At 41.8% G+C, this 13,520-nt stretch overlaps 1 protein-coding gene across 1 annotated transcript; it reads left to right on the top strand.

The window, feature by feature from the left end:
- The first annotated feature begins 520 nt into the window (after positions 1-520).
- Positions 521-12,032, top strand: LOC129756485 (CLIP domain-containing serine protease B4-like). The gene is made up of 5 exons (XM_055753385.1): positions 521-678; positions 745-911; positions 11,007-11,272; positions 11,332-11,624; positions 11,686-12,032. The coding sequence occupies exons 1-5, from the start codon at positions 612-614 to the stop codon at positions 11,985-11,987; spliced, it is 1,095 nt and encodes a 364-aa protein (XP_055609360.1). The 5' UTR covers positions 521-611; the 3' UTR covers positions 11,988-12,032.
- Positions 12,033-13,520: the final 1,488 nt, after the last annotated feature.

Raw genomic sequence — 13,520 nt, 5'->3', positions numbered from 1 at the left:
AAAATGAATATTTTGTGGAAAGATTTGCGAACTTTTTGTTTATTACACCATAAGGCCCCAAGTTTCGACTAGATCGGTGAATGTAACGTTTAAAAATATTTAGGATCTTAATTTGAAATGCATTAACCTTGGCATATGGAAGAATGCCAAAACGCGATAAACACCCCAAAAAAAGGCTTACTTCCCAAATATGGAAGTTAAATTCACTCATTCGTGCTTTAATGCTGATGTGATTTGAAATGCAATACACCATTAACCGATTGAAATCAAAACCTCGATCAATGAGGAAAAAGTTGCAATACACAATCAACAAACAGTGGGAAGACTACGGCTAATCAATCTTTTACCACCGATCATCGCTACTGCATCTGTGTGGTACAGATAACGAATGACTGCTCCCTCATCGTTTGCAAACGTAGAAACATCCTGTACCCAAGGCAGATTATTGCGAATATTAACTGGAAACCCCGTACTATAGCGTGATCTATGGCCGATTAAGTCGTTTTGTTTTTGCACTAGTTGAGTCTTGTGAATTTTATATTTACAAGCGCTCGGATCAGTTGATCGTGTAGTTGATTCCGAGAGCCGTCTCGAACTGGTCACGCTCCATAATGGACAGGATCGGATTAGCTTGGTGCCTTCTGGTGATTGGTGTTTTCCAACAAACGTTTGCCGCTTGTGAGTGACGTGTTCATTAGAAATTGGTGGTTTGGATCAGCGTTTATGATTGTTTTTTCCCTGTAGCCCTAAACGATGCCTGTGTCAACCCCAGGAAACAGGCTGGTGTCTGTATTGGTCTGAGACAGTGCAAGGAGTTGTCCGACATTTGGACCAAGCCGATTGTGTCCCCGGAAGAAAGTGCGTACGTTCAACAAAGCCAATGCGGAAAGGATGCCAACCGAAAAGTACTGGTGAGTGATTTGAATTTATACATAGCAAGGAATTTCCCTGGAGAGATTGATTAAGCAGTGCGCTGAACAGATTAGCTTATCTGATGGAGCAGATAAGTTGCTGGTATTTACTAAAGGTTATACCAACAGATTGAAAAGGTTTGTTCGTAGTTTTGAGTTGTCTTTATATTTCAATTATTAGATTACAAAGATTTTTCGCGTTGAACTCCTAGATATGCTACGACCCTCTGTTTTTAGTTCAATTTTCCGGGTTTCTCGACTTGAATTCTTCTCATCGAACACGGGACTGGTTTTTGTGTTCGATCTGTTCCACGCAAGATTCCACACTTAATGAACCTGTCCCTTTTGAAGAGCACTCTTTGGCTGTTGTCGGAAATCGAACGAAATTGTCTGAAAATTAGGACTTAGCGCGCTAGTGCTGTGTGGGAACATCCCACTGGGAAGTAAAACAGCACACAGAACGATGTATTTTCCGATGAAGTTTGAAAATCCGATACCATTGAGACTTTCACCCCGCTGCAAAAATAGTACAGGGTGACAAAAAAGTCCGGTCACACAGAAAAATCTTAATATTTCAAAGAATAAGAAGAAAATCAGAATCTGACTTTCATAGCTTTATTCAGTAACTCATCAAGATACTTCACAGACGATATCTAGAAATTACACCATCTTTCTCTGATCGAACCAGCTTCAGACGTCTCGGAAAGTCGTCGCAAGCGGCGCGCACGTCCGGTCTCGTATAATCTTTTTCAACCTTGGAGTTCTCACAGACCTTGGTCGTCCAGATCGTGTCTTGTCCTCGGTGCCTCTGGTCTCTAGGATCGATTTATGGTCTGGTACACGAATTTCCGGTTGATTACGAGCGGTTTCAGGTGTTTGATATGTTGAATATGTGTCTGGGTTTGTACCCTCTCACATATTCAGCGAAAACAGCTGCTCTCAACTCTGCCACTCACAACATAATGTACACAAACTGCACAGAAACGAAACTCTGCCACTGTGGGCAGCAAAGTTAGCCCTTTCATTTGACATATAGATGGCACCAGAGAGATACATCGTATAGGCTACAGGCGACCCCAAAAAAAAAAGTGTGACAGGACTTTTTTGTCACCCTGTAAGTTCCAGTTTGTTTTCTTGAAACTACCGGTATGGCAAGGAATATTTGCTCTGAACCAAGGTCGTTCGAGGGAGACATACACTGTGAAGAATCAGAATTTTGTCAATTCAGCCATGAACGGAGAAGGAATGGTACATGGTAGTTGGTCCAGTTGACAACAGATGGATCTTCAAACTTCAAACGCAGGGTGGACGAGACTGCTGAGTGAGGTAATCCAAAAAAAAAGCGCGTCTCGTGGCCAAAAATGGTACCGATTACGACAAAGTCTTCGCAGCAGTGTGGTTCGTAAAGTCATTTAAAAAATTTTGTTGAAGGCTGCCAGCCAGAAAGGTTTGTTGATGAAGCATGAGATGTGATAACCGCTAAGGGGAGTTCAAAAATACGATTTTCATGCGGCAGCTGCTCTATTACGAAAAGGATGATCCGGACACCGTATGTTTACTGACGAGAAGTTCATCCGGCTTTAACTATAAAGGTCATGACTGTTATGAAAAAATGGATAGTGTTCTGAAGCAGCTCGAGTTCAAGCAATCAGCCATCCTTTTTTGTAGGTACGTGCAGAAAAACGATGGAAAGCGAATTTACCTCGTCGTTCACATTAACGAAATGATCATCGCTTGTGAAGACGAGAAGTAAGCAGTATGCAAATTTGATCCATCATTAAATCGATTTGTTGTTTTTCACCTATTGAGCTTGACAGGACTACCAATTTACTCTCCCAATCAAGGTTCAGAACTCATTTTATGGAATCTCGTCACTCGTATAACGGAAATAGTAAGACCACGTAAGACTATCCAGTGGACATTATTCGGCAGAGAGGTAAATTAACTCGCCAGTAGACTCGTAACGAATCTTCTAGCAAGGATCTGTCTAATTTGACATGTGATCAATCAGGTGCTAACGGCTTCAACGAAATTCTGGCTACAAAGTTCGAGAACAGTTGCGGTGTCAGAACCAGACTGCGGTGGAAGTATTCCCAACCGGGCCAGCGAACTGATGCCAACGGTGAACGTTAACCAGATCCAGGAGGTAGTCTGGTACAGATAACTCCGAGTTTGATGATGTTTTCAGCCTTTTCAAGCTACAAAGTTCTGGTGCATCAGCTGAACCATCACTGGGGTCTCCGAGGTCTTGGTTGCACTAAAGATTATTATCCGCTGGGTAAGGGAAATGATGACACACCTCAACATGTTATGCTCTCGAATTTCTTGTCACAGCATCGAAAGATACTGAATAATGTTTCTAACTTCGTCGACATTTCGCTCACTTCGTCCGGTAGGGCGAACAGAAGGGGAATTACCAGGTGTCAACTTACTTACTTAATGATCCCGCGCCGATCCTCCGGTGCATAGGGCCGTGGTAAAAGACCTCCACTGTTGACGATCCGGTGCCAGCGTCTTCATCTGGTCTCAGTCAAGATTCTCGTCAACAGTTCGGATTTCAGCGGCTAGGCTTCGCCGCCACGAGTTTCTGGGCCTGCCTCTTCTTCGATGACCTTCTGGATTCCAATCTAGCGCCTCTCTGCAAATCTCGTTTTCATCTTTTCACAGCGTGTGCCCAATCCATCTCCATTTACGTTCCCGAATCTCGATTTCTAGCGCCCTTTGATGACGCCGGCGATGTAGTTCCTCATTCGAGATCCAGTTGCCAGGCCACCAAGCGCGGATGATATTCCGCAAGCAGCGGTTTACAAATACTTGCAGTTTTCGCGTCGTTACTGCATATGTGCACCAAGTTTCGCACCCGTACAGCAATACGGATTTGACGTTTGAGTTGAAGATTCGGATTTTCGTAGAGAGATCTGGCGTGACCGCCAGATGTTTCGGAGACTCGGAAACGCAAATCGGGCCTTTCTGATCCGGGTTTCGATGTCTTTTCTGGTACCACCATCAGGCGTTATCTGACTACCAAGATACTGGAAGCACTCCACTTTCTCAACTTGTTGCCCAGCTACCATGAGACTGGAGGGATTTCCTGTGTTGATCTCCATCGACTTGGTCTTTCCGACATTGACTTTGAGACCTGCTGCCTTGGAACTTTCGGTGAGGTCGTCAAGTTTGCTCTGCATATCTGGTTGTGTTTGGGCGAGCAAAACAATGTCGTCAGCCAGGTCAAGGTCGTTCAGTTGCTCCATTGTTGAAGGATTCCACGGCAATCCTCGGTTCGGTGCACAGTCGATCGATCCAGTCAGAATCTCATCCATTACGATTAGAAAAAGTAGCGGTGATAGAATACATCCTTGTCTAACTCCAGCAGTTACCGGGATTGGTTCTGACAAGATACCTTCGTACAAGACCTTGCACGAAAATGCCTCGTATTGTGCTTCGATAAGATGGACTAGTTTCTCTGGGACCCCTCGTCGCCTTAGAGCCGCCCAGATGTTTTCATGGTTAAGTCGGTCGAATGCTTTTTCGAAATCAACGAACACCAGCAGAAGAGAGTCCTGGAATTCGTTGATTTGTTATGTGGTCCACACATGATCGTCCGGATCGGAATCCAGCTTGTTGCCGTCGGAGTGTAGCGTCGATTTTCTCCTGGATCCTGTTCAGGATCACTTTGCAGAGTATTTTAAGGGTTGTACAGATCAAAGTTATGCCACGCCAGATACTCTGTTAGGTCTCCTTTTTTTGGGACCTTTACGAGGATACCCTGCATCCAGTCGGCCGGGAATGTTGCAGCATCCCAAATGTCAGCGAAAAGACGGTGCAACATTTGTGCTGACAAGGCAGGGTTGGCTTTGAGCATTTCAGCAGGAATGCAATCGATTCCAGGCGCTTTGTTGGATTTCATGTCCTTGATTGCCGCTTCTATTTCAGCCAGCGAGGGCGCTTCCGAGTTGACGCCATTAATGCGACTTACTGTGGGCGCCTCGAGCTGCAGGTTCTGTTGGCCATTGCTATTTGTAACTCGGAAAAGTTGATCAAAATGCTCAGTCCAACGCTTGAGCTGATCTGTTCGATCGGTCAATAACTGACCTGCTCGGTTTTTCAGCGGCATTCTTGCATTAGTCCTTGCACCACTAAGGCGGCGAGAAATATCATATAACTAGCTGACCCGGTGTGCTTTGCTACACCTTCCGAAAATAAGTGTAATTTGTAAAAATTTATTCAAATTTAGATTTTAGAGAGCATTTTTTTTAAATCAAACCTCATCATACTTCAGAGCCAACAACTTTGAAATAAGAGCTGCAGCTGCAGTTCTGAATTGCAATTCAAAGATGGTATATAATATTTACTGAAACTTGATCTCTAAACTTGTTTATAAAGTTACGAACTTCCATAAAAGCATTTGACACATCTATTTTTTAGTTATGCCAAATAAACGTACGCAAAAAAAAGATTCGCATATTGGAATTTATTGCATATTGTACTTTATGGAGATAGAATTTTTAAAACCGATGAATAGCGTGAATCGAGACAGTTTTTTGAGTATATTCCTAATATTCCTTATTATGAGCACTTCCAGCTCCTGATTAGCTTTAGATGGTTTATTTTTTGGAGTTGAAAAAATAACCTATGGAAATTTGAAAAAAAAACTATTAAAAGGATTTTTAATAACCATTTTCAAACAGCTTTTTTCACCATTCTCGCCCTTCGAAGCAGTTTTAATATCTGTCCGTTTTGCGCCAAAATTATGTTAAAAAAATGTTTCGCCATATTCCAAACTCGTGGACAAGAGACATTATAGCTTGAAGTTTTCCCAAACAGCACTTATCATGGTCATGAGAAATATATTAAACTAGTCATGTATTAAATACAGTGCAAATTTCTCTTTTTTAAATAAATTTACTACAGCAAAAAATATAAATATTTGAAAAAATATCAGTTGCATCATTTAATATGTTCGCAGCGTTTTTTTTTTATTTTCTCTTTGAAAGTCAAATATTCAAAAGTTGGCAAAACAAAATTTCTAAGTTAACATTTGTCCCGTATATTGGGGGCAAGTGTAGATGCAAAGCTTATTTTCAGATGCGTCAGAGTAATGGCTTTAAAATGGATTTAATACGTATTCCTGTTTTTTTGTTCTATCAAGTTTCATTGATATATCTGCAGTATTTATGTTTATGTTTGATACTCCACTTTTAACGAATGCTGTTCAAAGCAAATCACCTTCATTTACAAAGACATTTAAGAATTTTCAATATCCGCTTCAGTTTCAACATTCGGAATACCCCTTCTGGTCTTTCCAACATATTGAATAATTCTGAAGATGAATTTCTTAAAATTTCGACGTTTGCCCTTGCCCCATCGTGTAAGTTGACAGGAGGGAATATTGTTTTTAACACTTCAAGGGTATACTAAAACTTTCTCATACAAATTTTGCTTCCAGTTGAATATCAGTTCTAAAGTCTCGCTTTTCAAAAAAGAAACGGATCAAAAGTCTCTTTTATGCAGCCATGTAACACAAAAACACTTTTCATGTTAAGTACGTTCTTGAATTGGTATGTAAGCAAAAAGTACGATGGTTTTTTTTTCAGAATTATTCAATTTAAAAAGCTCTCATTTTCATTTCTAAATTCGTTCAGTTGTGTATTTGGACCAAAGTAACAATTGCTAAAAGAAAACATTTTTTTTTAACAGAAAAAGTTGAACGTTTGAACATGCTCTATTGTTCCTTGAATGAAAAGTCTTCCGGAAAATGAATTCCCTCATTTTTCATCAATAAAATCAGTTTATTTCAGTTATACACACGTCAGTCCTATCTTAGCGAACTTAAAGAAAAGGTTCTTGATCAGTTCATGTGTCGGATCGGATTTTTTGAACTTTTTTCAATTTTAATGGCGGTTGATAAAACTTCAGTTAAGTACATTTTAACATGTTATACAAAATGTTTCCAATCTACCTCTGTAGAAAACATCTTATTCATATTCCTGCTATCAATATGATTAAAAAATAATGAAGGCGAAATGGGTTGAAAAATTGTATGTAAATTCTTCACTTTATGTTTTTTTTATCAGTTGTCCGCAAAGCGTCATACCATTATTTAATTTGCATCAGAATTAAATTTATATTTTTTAGACAACAAATGCTACCTACAATCTTCCAATTGGTTTTGATTCGATTAATGAAATAAAATACCAATCCGTGTCACATCTAGGCGTCATTTATTTCCACGTGCAATTAAGCAAGAAAAAAACACATCTAGGTTGCATATCGCTCCCACGTGCATAAGAAATAAATGTACTTAGTTGAGAAACAGGCGCCTGATTGTTAAATTTTTCCAGCGATCAATGAACAGTATGCTTTAGTTACTATCCACTTGCGACGACGTTTGCTGGACCATAGAGACGGAAAACAAACCCCTCAAATAAAAGATAATCTCTAAAAATGGATGCCATGACTTTTCAATTTCAGATTTTGGCAAAAAAAATAATATGTTTTATTCGATCGGCAAAATGTCAATCTGGGTCACATCTAGGCGTCATTCATAACCATGTGCTGTACAAATGAGCTAGGAATCAAATCACATCAAGGCTTCATATCGTTACCCCCTGCATTGAAAATATGCTTGGTTGAGAAATACGCGCCAAAATATTCCCACTGATCAGTATTCTATGCCATGGTCACTATCCTTTTGCGACGTTGGCTCGCGACGCCTCGACCATGGAGACGAAAAACAAACCGCCCAAAGGAAAAAAATCTCGAGAAAATGGATGTCATGACTTTAATTTGGTTCGAAAAACTACAAATTTTGTATGGAAGCCCCCCCTCCCTCAAGTCGGATGGGGTTTTGACTATTACAGAAACTATCTCCGGCCTCAAAAACCCTCAGATGCCAATTTTGACGATGATCGGTTCAGTAGTTTCCGAGTCTATAGGGAACAGACAGACAGACAAACATTCATTTTTATATATATAGATAATCGGATATCTCCAATGGCGGCGGCTCTTTCTCCCTCTTCGGCTAGGGAGTTTGTCCAGACTCTCTTGTCTCGTCTACAAGCTCGTTTAACTGCCTTTTCCAGCTCCGCATATCGTAAGCGGGCGGCTGCTTTGGCTGACCCGGTACATGTCTGCTCAATTCCGACTTTCGCCTTTCTCCGATAATCGATCATCCTCCAGGTTTCATCCGACATCCATTCACTTCGTCTTCCACAAACTTTACCGAGAGTACCATGGCTCGTCGTGATAAAGGCATTCTTGATTCCACACCACTGTTCTTCGACTGTTCCGTCTGTCGGCAGCTCCGAGGCTCGGGATTCTAGCTGTTCAACGTATGCCCTTTTCACCTCTGGATTCTCCAACCGGCGGACGTCGTATCGACACCCGACTTTCTCCTCGCGCCGTTGGACACGTGCAACTCTCAGTCGTATCTCGCCAAGGACGAGGTGATGGTCAGATGCAATGTCTGCGCTTCGCTTGTTGCGGACATCAAGAAGGCTCCTTCTCCATTTTTGGCTGATGCAGATGTGGTCAATTTGATTTTCTGTTCGGCCATCTCGGGATACCCAAGTGACCTTATGTGCTGGTCGATGGGGGAAGAGCGATCCACCGATCACCATGTTGTTGTTGCCACAAAATTCTACAAACAGCTCTCCGTTTTCGCTCATCTGTCCTAGGCCATGGCGCCCCATGATGCGCTCAAGGTCTTGATTGTCGGAGCCAATCTTTGCGTTGAAGTCGCCCAAATGGATTTGAATGTCACCCTTCGGAATTTTCTCTACCACGCTGTTCAGTTGACTGTAAAACTGCTCTTTCTCCTGCAAGTCGGCAACGTCAGTTGGCGCATAACACTGGACCATTGTAAGGTTTCTAACCCGTGTTCTAAATCTGGCTACGATTATTCTTTCGTTTATCGGTTCCCGTCTAATGAGGGCCGCGTAGGCCTGCGGGCTTAACAGGAAACCAACTCCTCGTTCCCGAGTAGCATGTTCTCCTCGTATGCCAGAGTAAAGCAGGACTTGCCCGGATTGTGTCTTGTGTTCTCCAGTATTAGGCCAACGGACTTCGCTCAGTCCCAGAATTTCAAGCTTGAGGCGGCTAGCTTCTCTAGCAAGTTGTTCCAGTTTGCCTTGTTGGGCAAGGGTTAAAACATTCCAAGTTCCAATTCGTGTCCGTGTTTTCATGCTAAAAGTCGTCGCCAAAGTTCCAGGTCGGTCATTTCTTTCGGATTCCGTAACAATTTCAAATCGAGAGCAGTAGGTTGTTAGCCTAAAGTCCCTATCCCGCGATGGAACTGCCATCTTGGACTTAGCTGGCGGGATCCGCATTTCATAAATTCAGCCGCTTGCTGCAAGACAGACGCTGTTTGAGCCGCCCCTGACCTGGAGAACAGACGCTCGGTTGTTGTTGCACGCCGCCCCTGACCTGGGGAACTGACGCGTGCGGCCACCTTCTCAGTCTGTATGCAACCAAAGCATCCACCGGGGTTGGGTACCCGATCTCCGCTTAGGTAACTCGCACCCCAGCCGGCACCGCGGGGAGGTAGAGATAGGAGTTGTGAATAAGAGGTGATATGACTACTATGGGGTCTCGTGTTGCACATTATCCACCGTTTACCAGCCAAGCTGAATCCGAAATCTAGAAAATAAAAATTATAATAAATTATTTGGTTGATGTTTAAAGTTTTTATAATGACCAACTTACATCCGATTCGTTACGACCATTCAGCCGTATAAATTCTTAGACGTAGTTTCTACACGGCTGACACCAAATTGATTGAGAAACAACAAGTGCGATTTCACCCACTTTCATCTTATCCAGACTGATCCGGATAATGTGTAAATTTTGAATCTGCATGGTTTGTAAAATTAACAAACCGGTTTGACAGCTCCATCCATTGCCGATAATGTGTGAAATATTTTTGCAAAATGTGTGAAATGATTAATCAGTGTACTACTCCAGCGGACGTAGCTCCGGACAGCAAGGTTGCCAAAATCACAGAAAAATCTATTATGTTGCAGAATTTTGAGTCAATTTTCTACACAGAGTCTGTGTCAAAGAACACAGAATTTTAGGAGTATTCATAAATTTCACAGAGTTTTTAAAATTTGGACGTTTTTTCAGCATCACAGAAAACCGTCACAGATTTTTTTTTTTTGAGAATGCCAGAATTTTTTTTTTTCATCAAAACACAGAATTTTTTTTTCGGCAACCTTGCCGTACAGTTTGGCGGGTTCATGTCCTTTGGAACAAAATAGACAAAATTGACCTCATACCACTCCATGACACTTTTAATTGATGGCATGATGGCAAATCTGGCCAAAGTAGCGGAGCTTCGTCGTGCTGCTGCAAGAACGGAAAAAGACGCTTCATTTAATGTGTCTTTGTCACGAAAGGCTCACTCCTCAGTACGCCAGAGCAGATGGCCTGCCTAACGAGATATTCGGAGTCGAACTTCGACATTTTCTTCTTCTTCAATTTGTCGTCCACATCGAACTCGCTCTTGCCGGTGAAAAACTCCGACCCCGGAATTTGCTTAGAATCGGCTTTTATATACGTTTTGTCGTCCATCACACAGCAGCCATATTTTGTCAGAATCTTCACGTAGAGCTTCCGTGCCCAAGTCTTAGCCGTCGGTTGTTGCCGCTCATCGCGGATTGGGAATTTCTGTACCTTTTATGTATGTATTTAGTCCGGCTCTTTTCTTTGCATTCTGAACGTAGCTCTGCAACTTGCCGATCTTTTTAGCCAAATCGCGACTTGAGACTTTGGGATTTGATTTAATCATCTGCTTCACCGTTCCCTCCGTCTTTTTGTTCTCCGCTTCCGGTTTCCTTCCAGCTCTTTTGCCATGGTCCAACGTCAACCGCTCCTGGAACCGCTTCAACACTCTGGAGACGGATTTTTCCCAACTGCCGGTGCGACAGGTCAGGAAATTCCAGGTGTTTGTAAAGAATTTGTTCTCTCTACTCACGTTGGATCATTTGGAACAAGCCAATTTGAAGCTTCATCAGTTCTTGGTTAAAAGCGATTGAAAATTTTCTTTGAAATTTCGAACAATATCGGCAGAACATAACAATCATTTCATCTCCACAGGTTTGTTGTGCCGGAGCCAGCAGACCGGCGGAACCGAGTGAACCGACCAATGTCCTTCCGCGGCCTTTCGACTGCGGACGTGATTTGTCGGATCGTATCTTTGGTGGCCAACCAACTGCTGTGGATGAATTCCCCTGGACAGCGCTGTTACACTACCGGAAACCACAGAATCGGTACGGGCACCATTGCGGAGGAACACTGATCAACAACCGCTACGTGCTGACAGCTGCCCATTGCATCAAGGCTGTCCCTGCTACATGGAAAGTGTAAGTGGTGGTTTTTTTGTGTGTGGTTAAGTTTCCTAATGAATAATTTCCCGGTACAGAATCGGAGTTCGACTTGGGGAATACAACTTGACCAACGATGCGCAAGACTGTTACAAAGATGTTTGTTCCGATCCTCCGGTCGATTTTGGAGTCGACAAAATAATTATCCATGAACAGTACGATCCGAAGTCCGCCGCCCAATGGAACGATATCGCCCTGATTCGCTTGGACAGAAACGTCGAAACGTCCGACTTCATCTCCCCGATCTGTTTGCCTCTGGAGGACCGAATCAAGAGCCTGAACCAAGTCGGAACCAAACAGTGGGCTGCCGGCTGGGGACGCACCGAAAATAGTAAAAACATTTTAAAATACTCGCAACTACATAAAATCCTAATCCAAGTCTTCCCTTTCAGATGAACCAAGTGACGTGAAGTTAAAAGTTCAACTGGAAGTCTCCGATTGGGATCGCTGTTCGAATTTGTACAAACGAGCTCGCGCCGTCCTGCGCAAAACGCAGCTGTGTGCCGGTGGCAAGAAAGATGAGGATACCTGTTCAGGAGATTCCGGTGGACCCCTGATGAGACAAATCGGTGCCACCTACTACCAGTTTGGAATCGTTAGTTTTGGGCCGAAAAAGTGTGGAACCCCGGATGCTCCCGGAGTGTACACCGATGTGTCGCAGTTTGTGGATTGGATCGAAAGTAAGCTGGAGTGAAGGTGTTTTGATTGAATCATAGATAATAAATTTATATGGATTTGAGCTGATATGGTCTTGCTTTCCGACAAACGTCTATAAATTAAAACAAGTTCAACCAAGTCTATCCTTGCGCAATGGAGTCTCATAATAAACTCCACGTATCTTCTACTACAAGTCTTCCTCCCATAGGTAGAGGACTGGGACAGGATGACTGAAAATCACTGTATCGTTTTTGTATCGTTTTGTTACTGTTAGCTTAGCCTAGAAGACTACTCATATCCTCCTTAAATCATTGAACTTGAAGTGCTTAGATATAATCATTCATTTAAAACTTCAGATAACATATTTGATTAGACTTTGCTCAATTTACGCACTTCAAATTCCATGATCGCTGGCATGGCTAAGCATAACAAGTTCTAGTTCGTGAATAATGGTTGCTACTCCTTGATTGATCGAGGCCATCAATTTTGTACATAGCCAAAAGAATGGTGCTTGGGACCAGCAGTTCATTTACAATGCATAAAACTCATGCTCTCCCTTTGAAATTGATCAATAATGTCAATAATGGCGCCAGCCACGTCCTAGTAGTCAAGGAGAAATGAAAGAAGGATTGTTAGTAGGATATTCAACTACCTTATATTCCAAAGATTTATTTCGAAAATTTTAGAAACAAAGGTTAGTCTATATCACCAACTATAGAAACCGGAAAGGGTTGTGTTAGTAGGGTAGAGGTTATACATCAGGATCAATTTTGATGAATGATGCGATCGAGTTTTTCTACACCCCCTACGCTCCTAAATTTTTCTCAAAGAAACTCCTATTTCTTTCATTCCCAGACAAGCATTTGGTGGGTATTTTGAATTTGCAACACAATCATACGTGCAAATATACGTGTAAACATATCGTATATAATGCAGCAAAACCAGTATATACGTATAATTTTGGAGGCCATTTAGGTACATTAGCACACATATTCTTGATTTGGATTGTATTGAATTACGATTTGCACGATTTGTCATGCGAATCATTTACGACTACCATGATTTTTTTTTGGAATATACTATGACAATTTACATCATCATATAGATTATTGCGGTTGTAATCTTGAAGGTCTTTGCTCAATATGCGATTGGGAATATTTTTATATACGACATTTTTCGTAACAATATGGAAAGTTTGACGACTTATTTGGTCGTCTTCTGCGACTTGAGGACAGGGATCTTATTTTACGTCAGTTGAATAAAAAAAAGATTATTTCAAAGAAATGCGTTTGTTGCTTTCAAATTCAAATTTCTTTGTAAACTAGCATAAAATAAAATATAAAACGAATTCAAGTTTATATCCTACAATTCAATTTCAACGTTCAAGAAGTTATTTTAGTACCTGCACTTGATCCCCCGACCATACGATCTGCAGCTCATGATGGTTCCTCTACGCTATTTGGAATATATTAGTTGAAGGGGATTTGCTTCAAAGGCATTAAACCAAAAGCAAATCGTTTATTTCTATAACTCAAATCTTTTAAATCGTAGAACACGTCATCGATGATCT

Source organism: Uranotaenia lowii, chromosome 3 (genome assembly GCF_029784155.1).
Source record: "Uranotaenia lowii strain MFRU-FL chromosome 3, ASM2978415v1, whole genome shotgun sequence".
Lineage (NCBI taxonomy): Eukaryota > Metazoa > Arthropoda > Insecta > Diptera > Culicidae > Uranotaenia > Uranotaenia lowii.
Note: the sequence above shows the minus strand (reverse complement) of the source record. Positions and strands in the feature narration are given on the sequence as shown.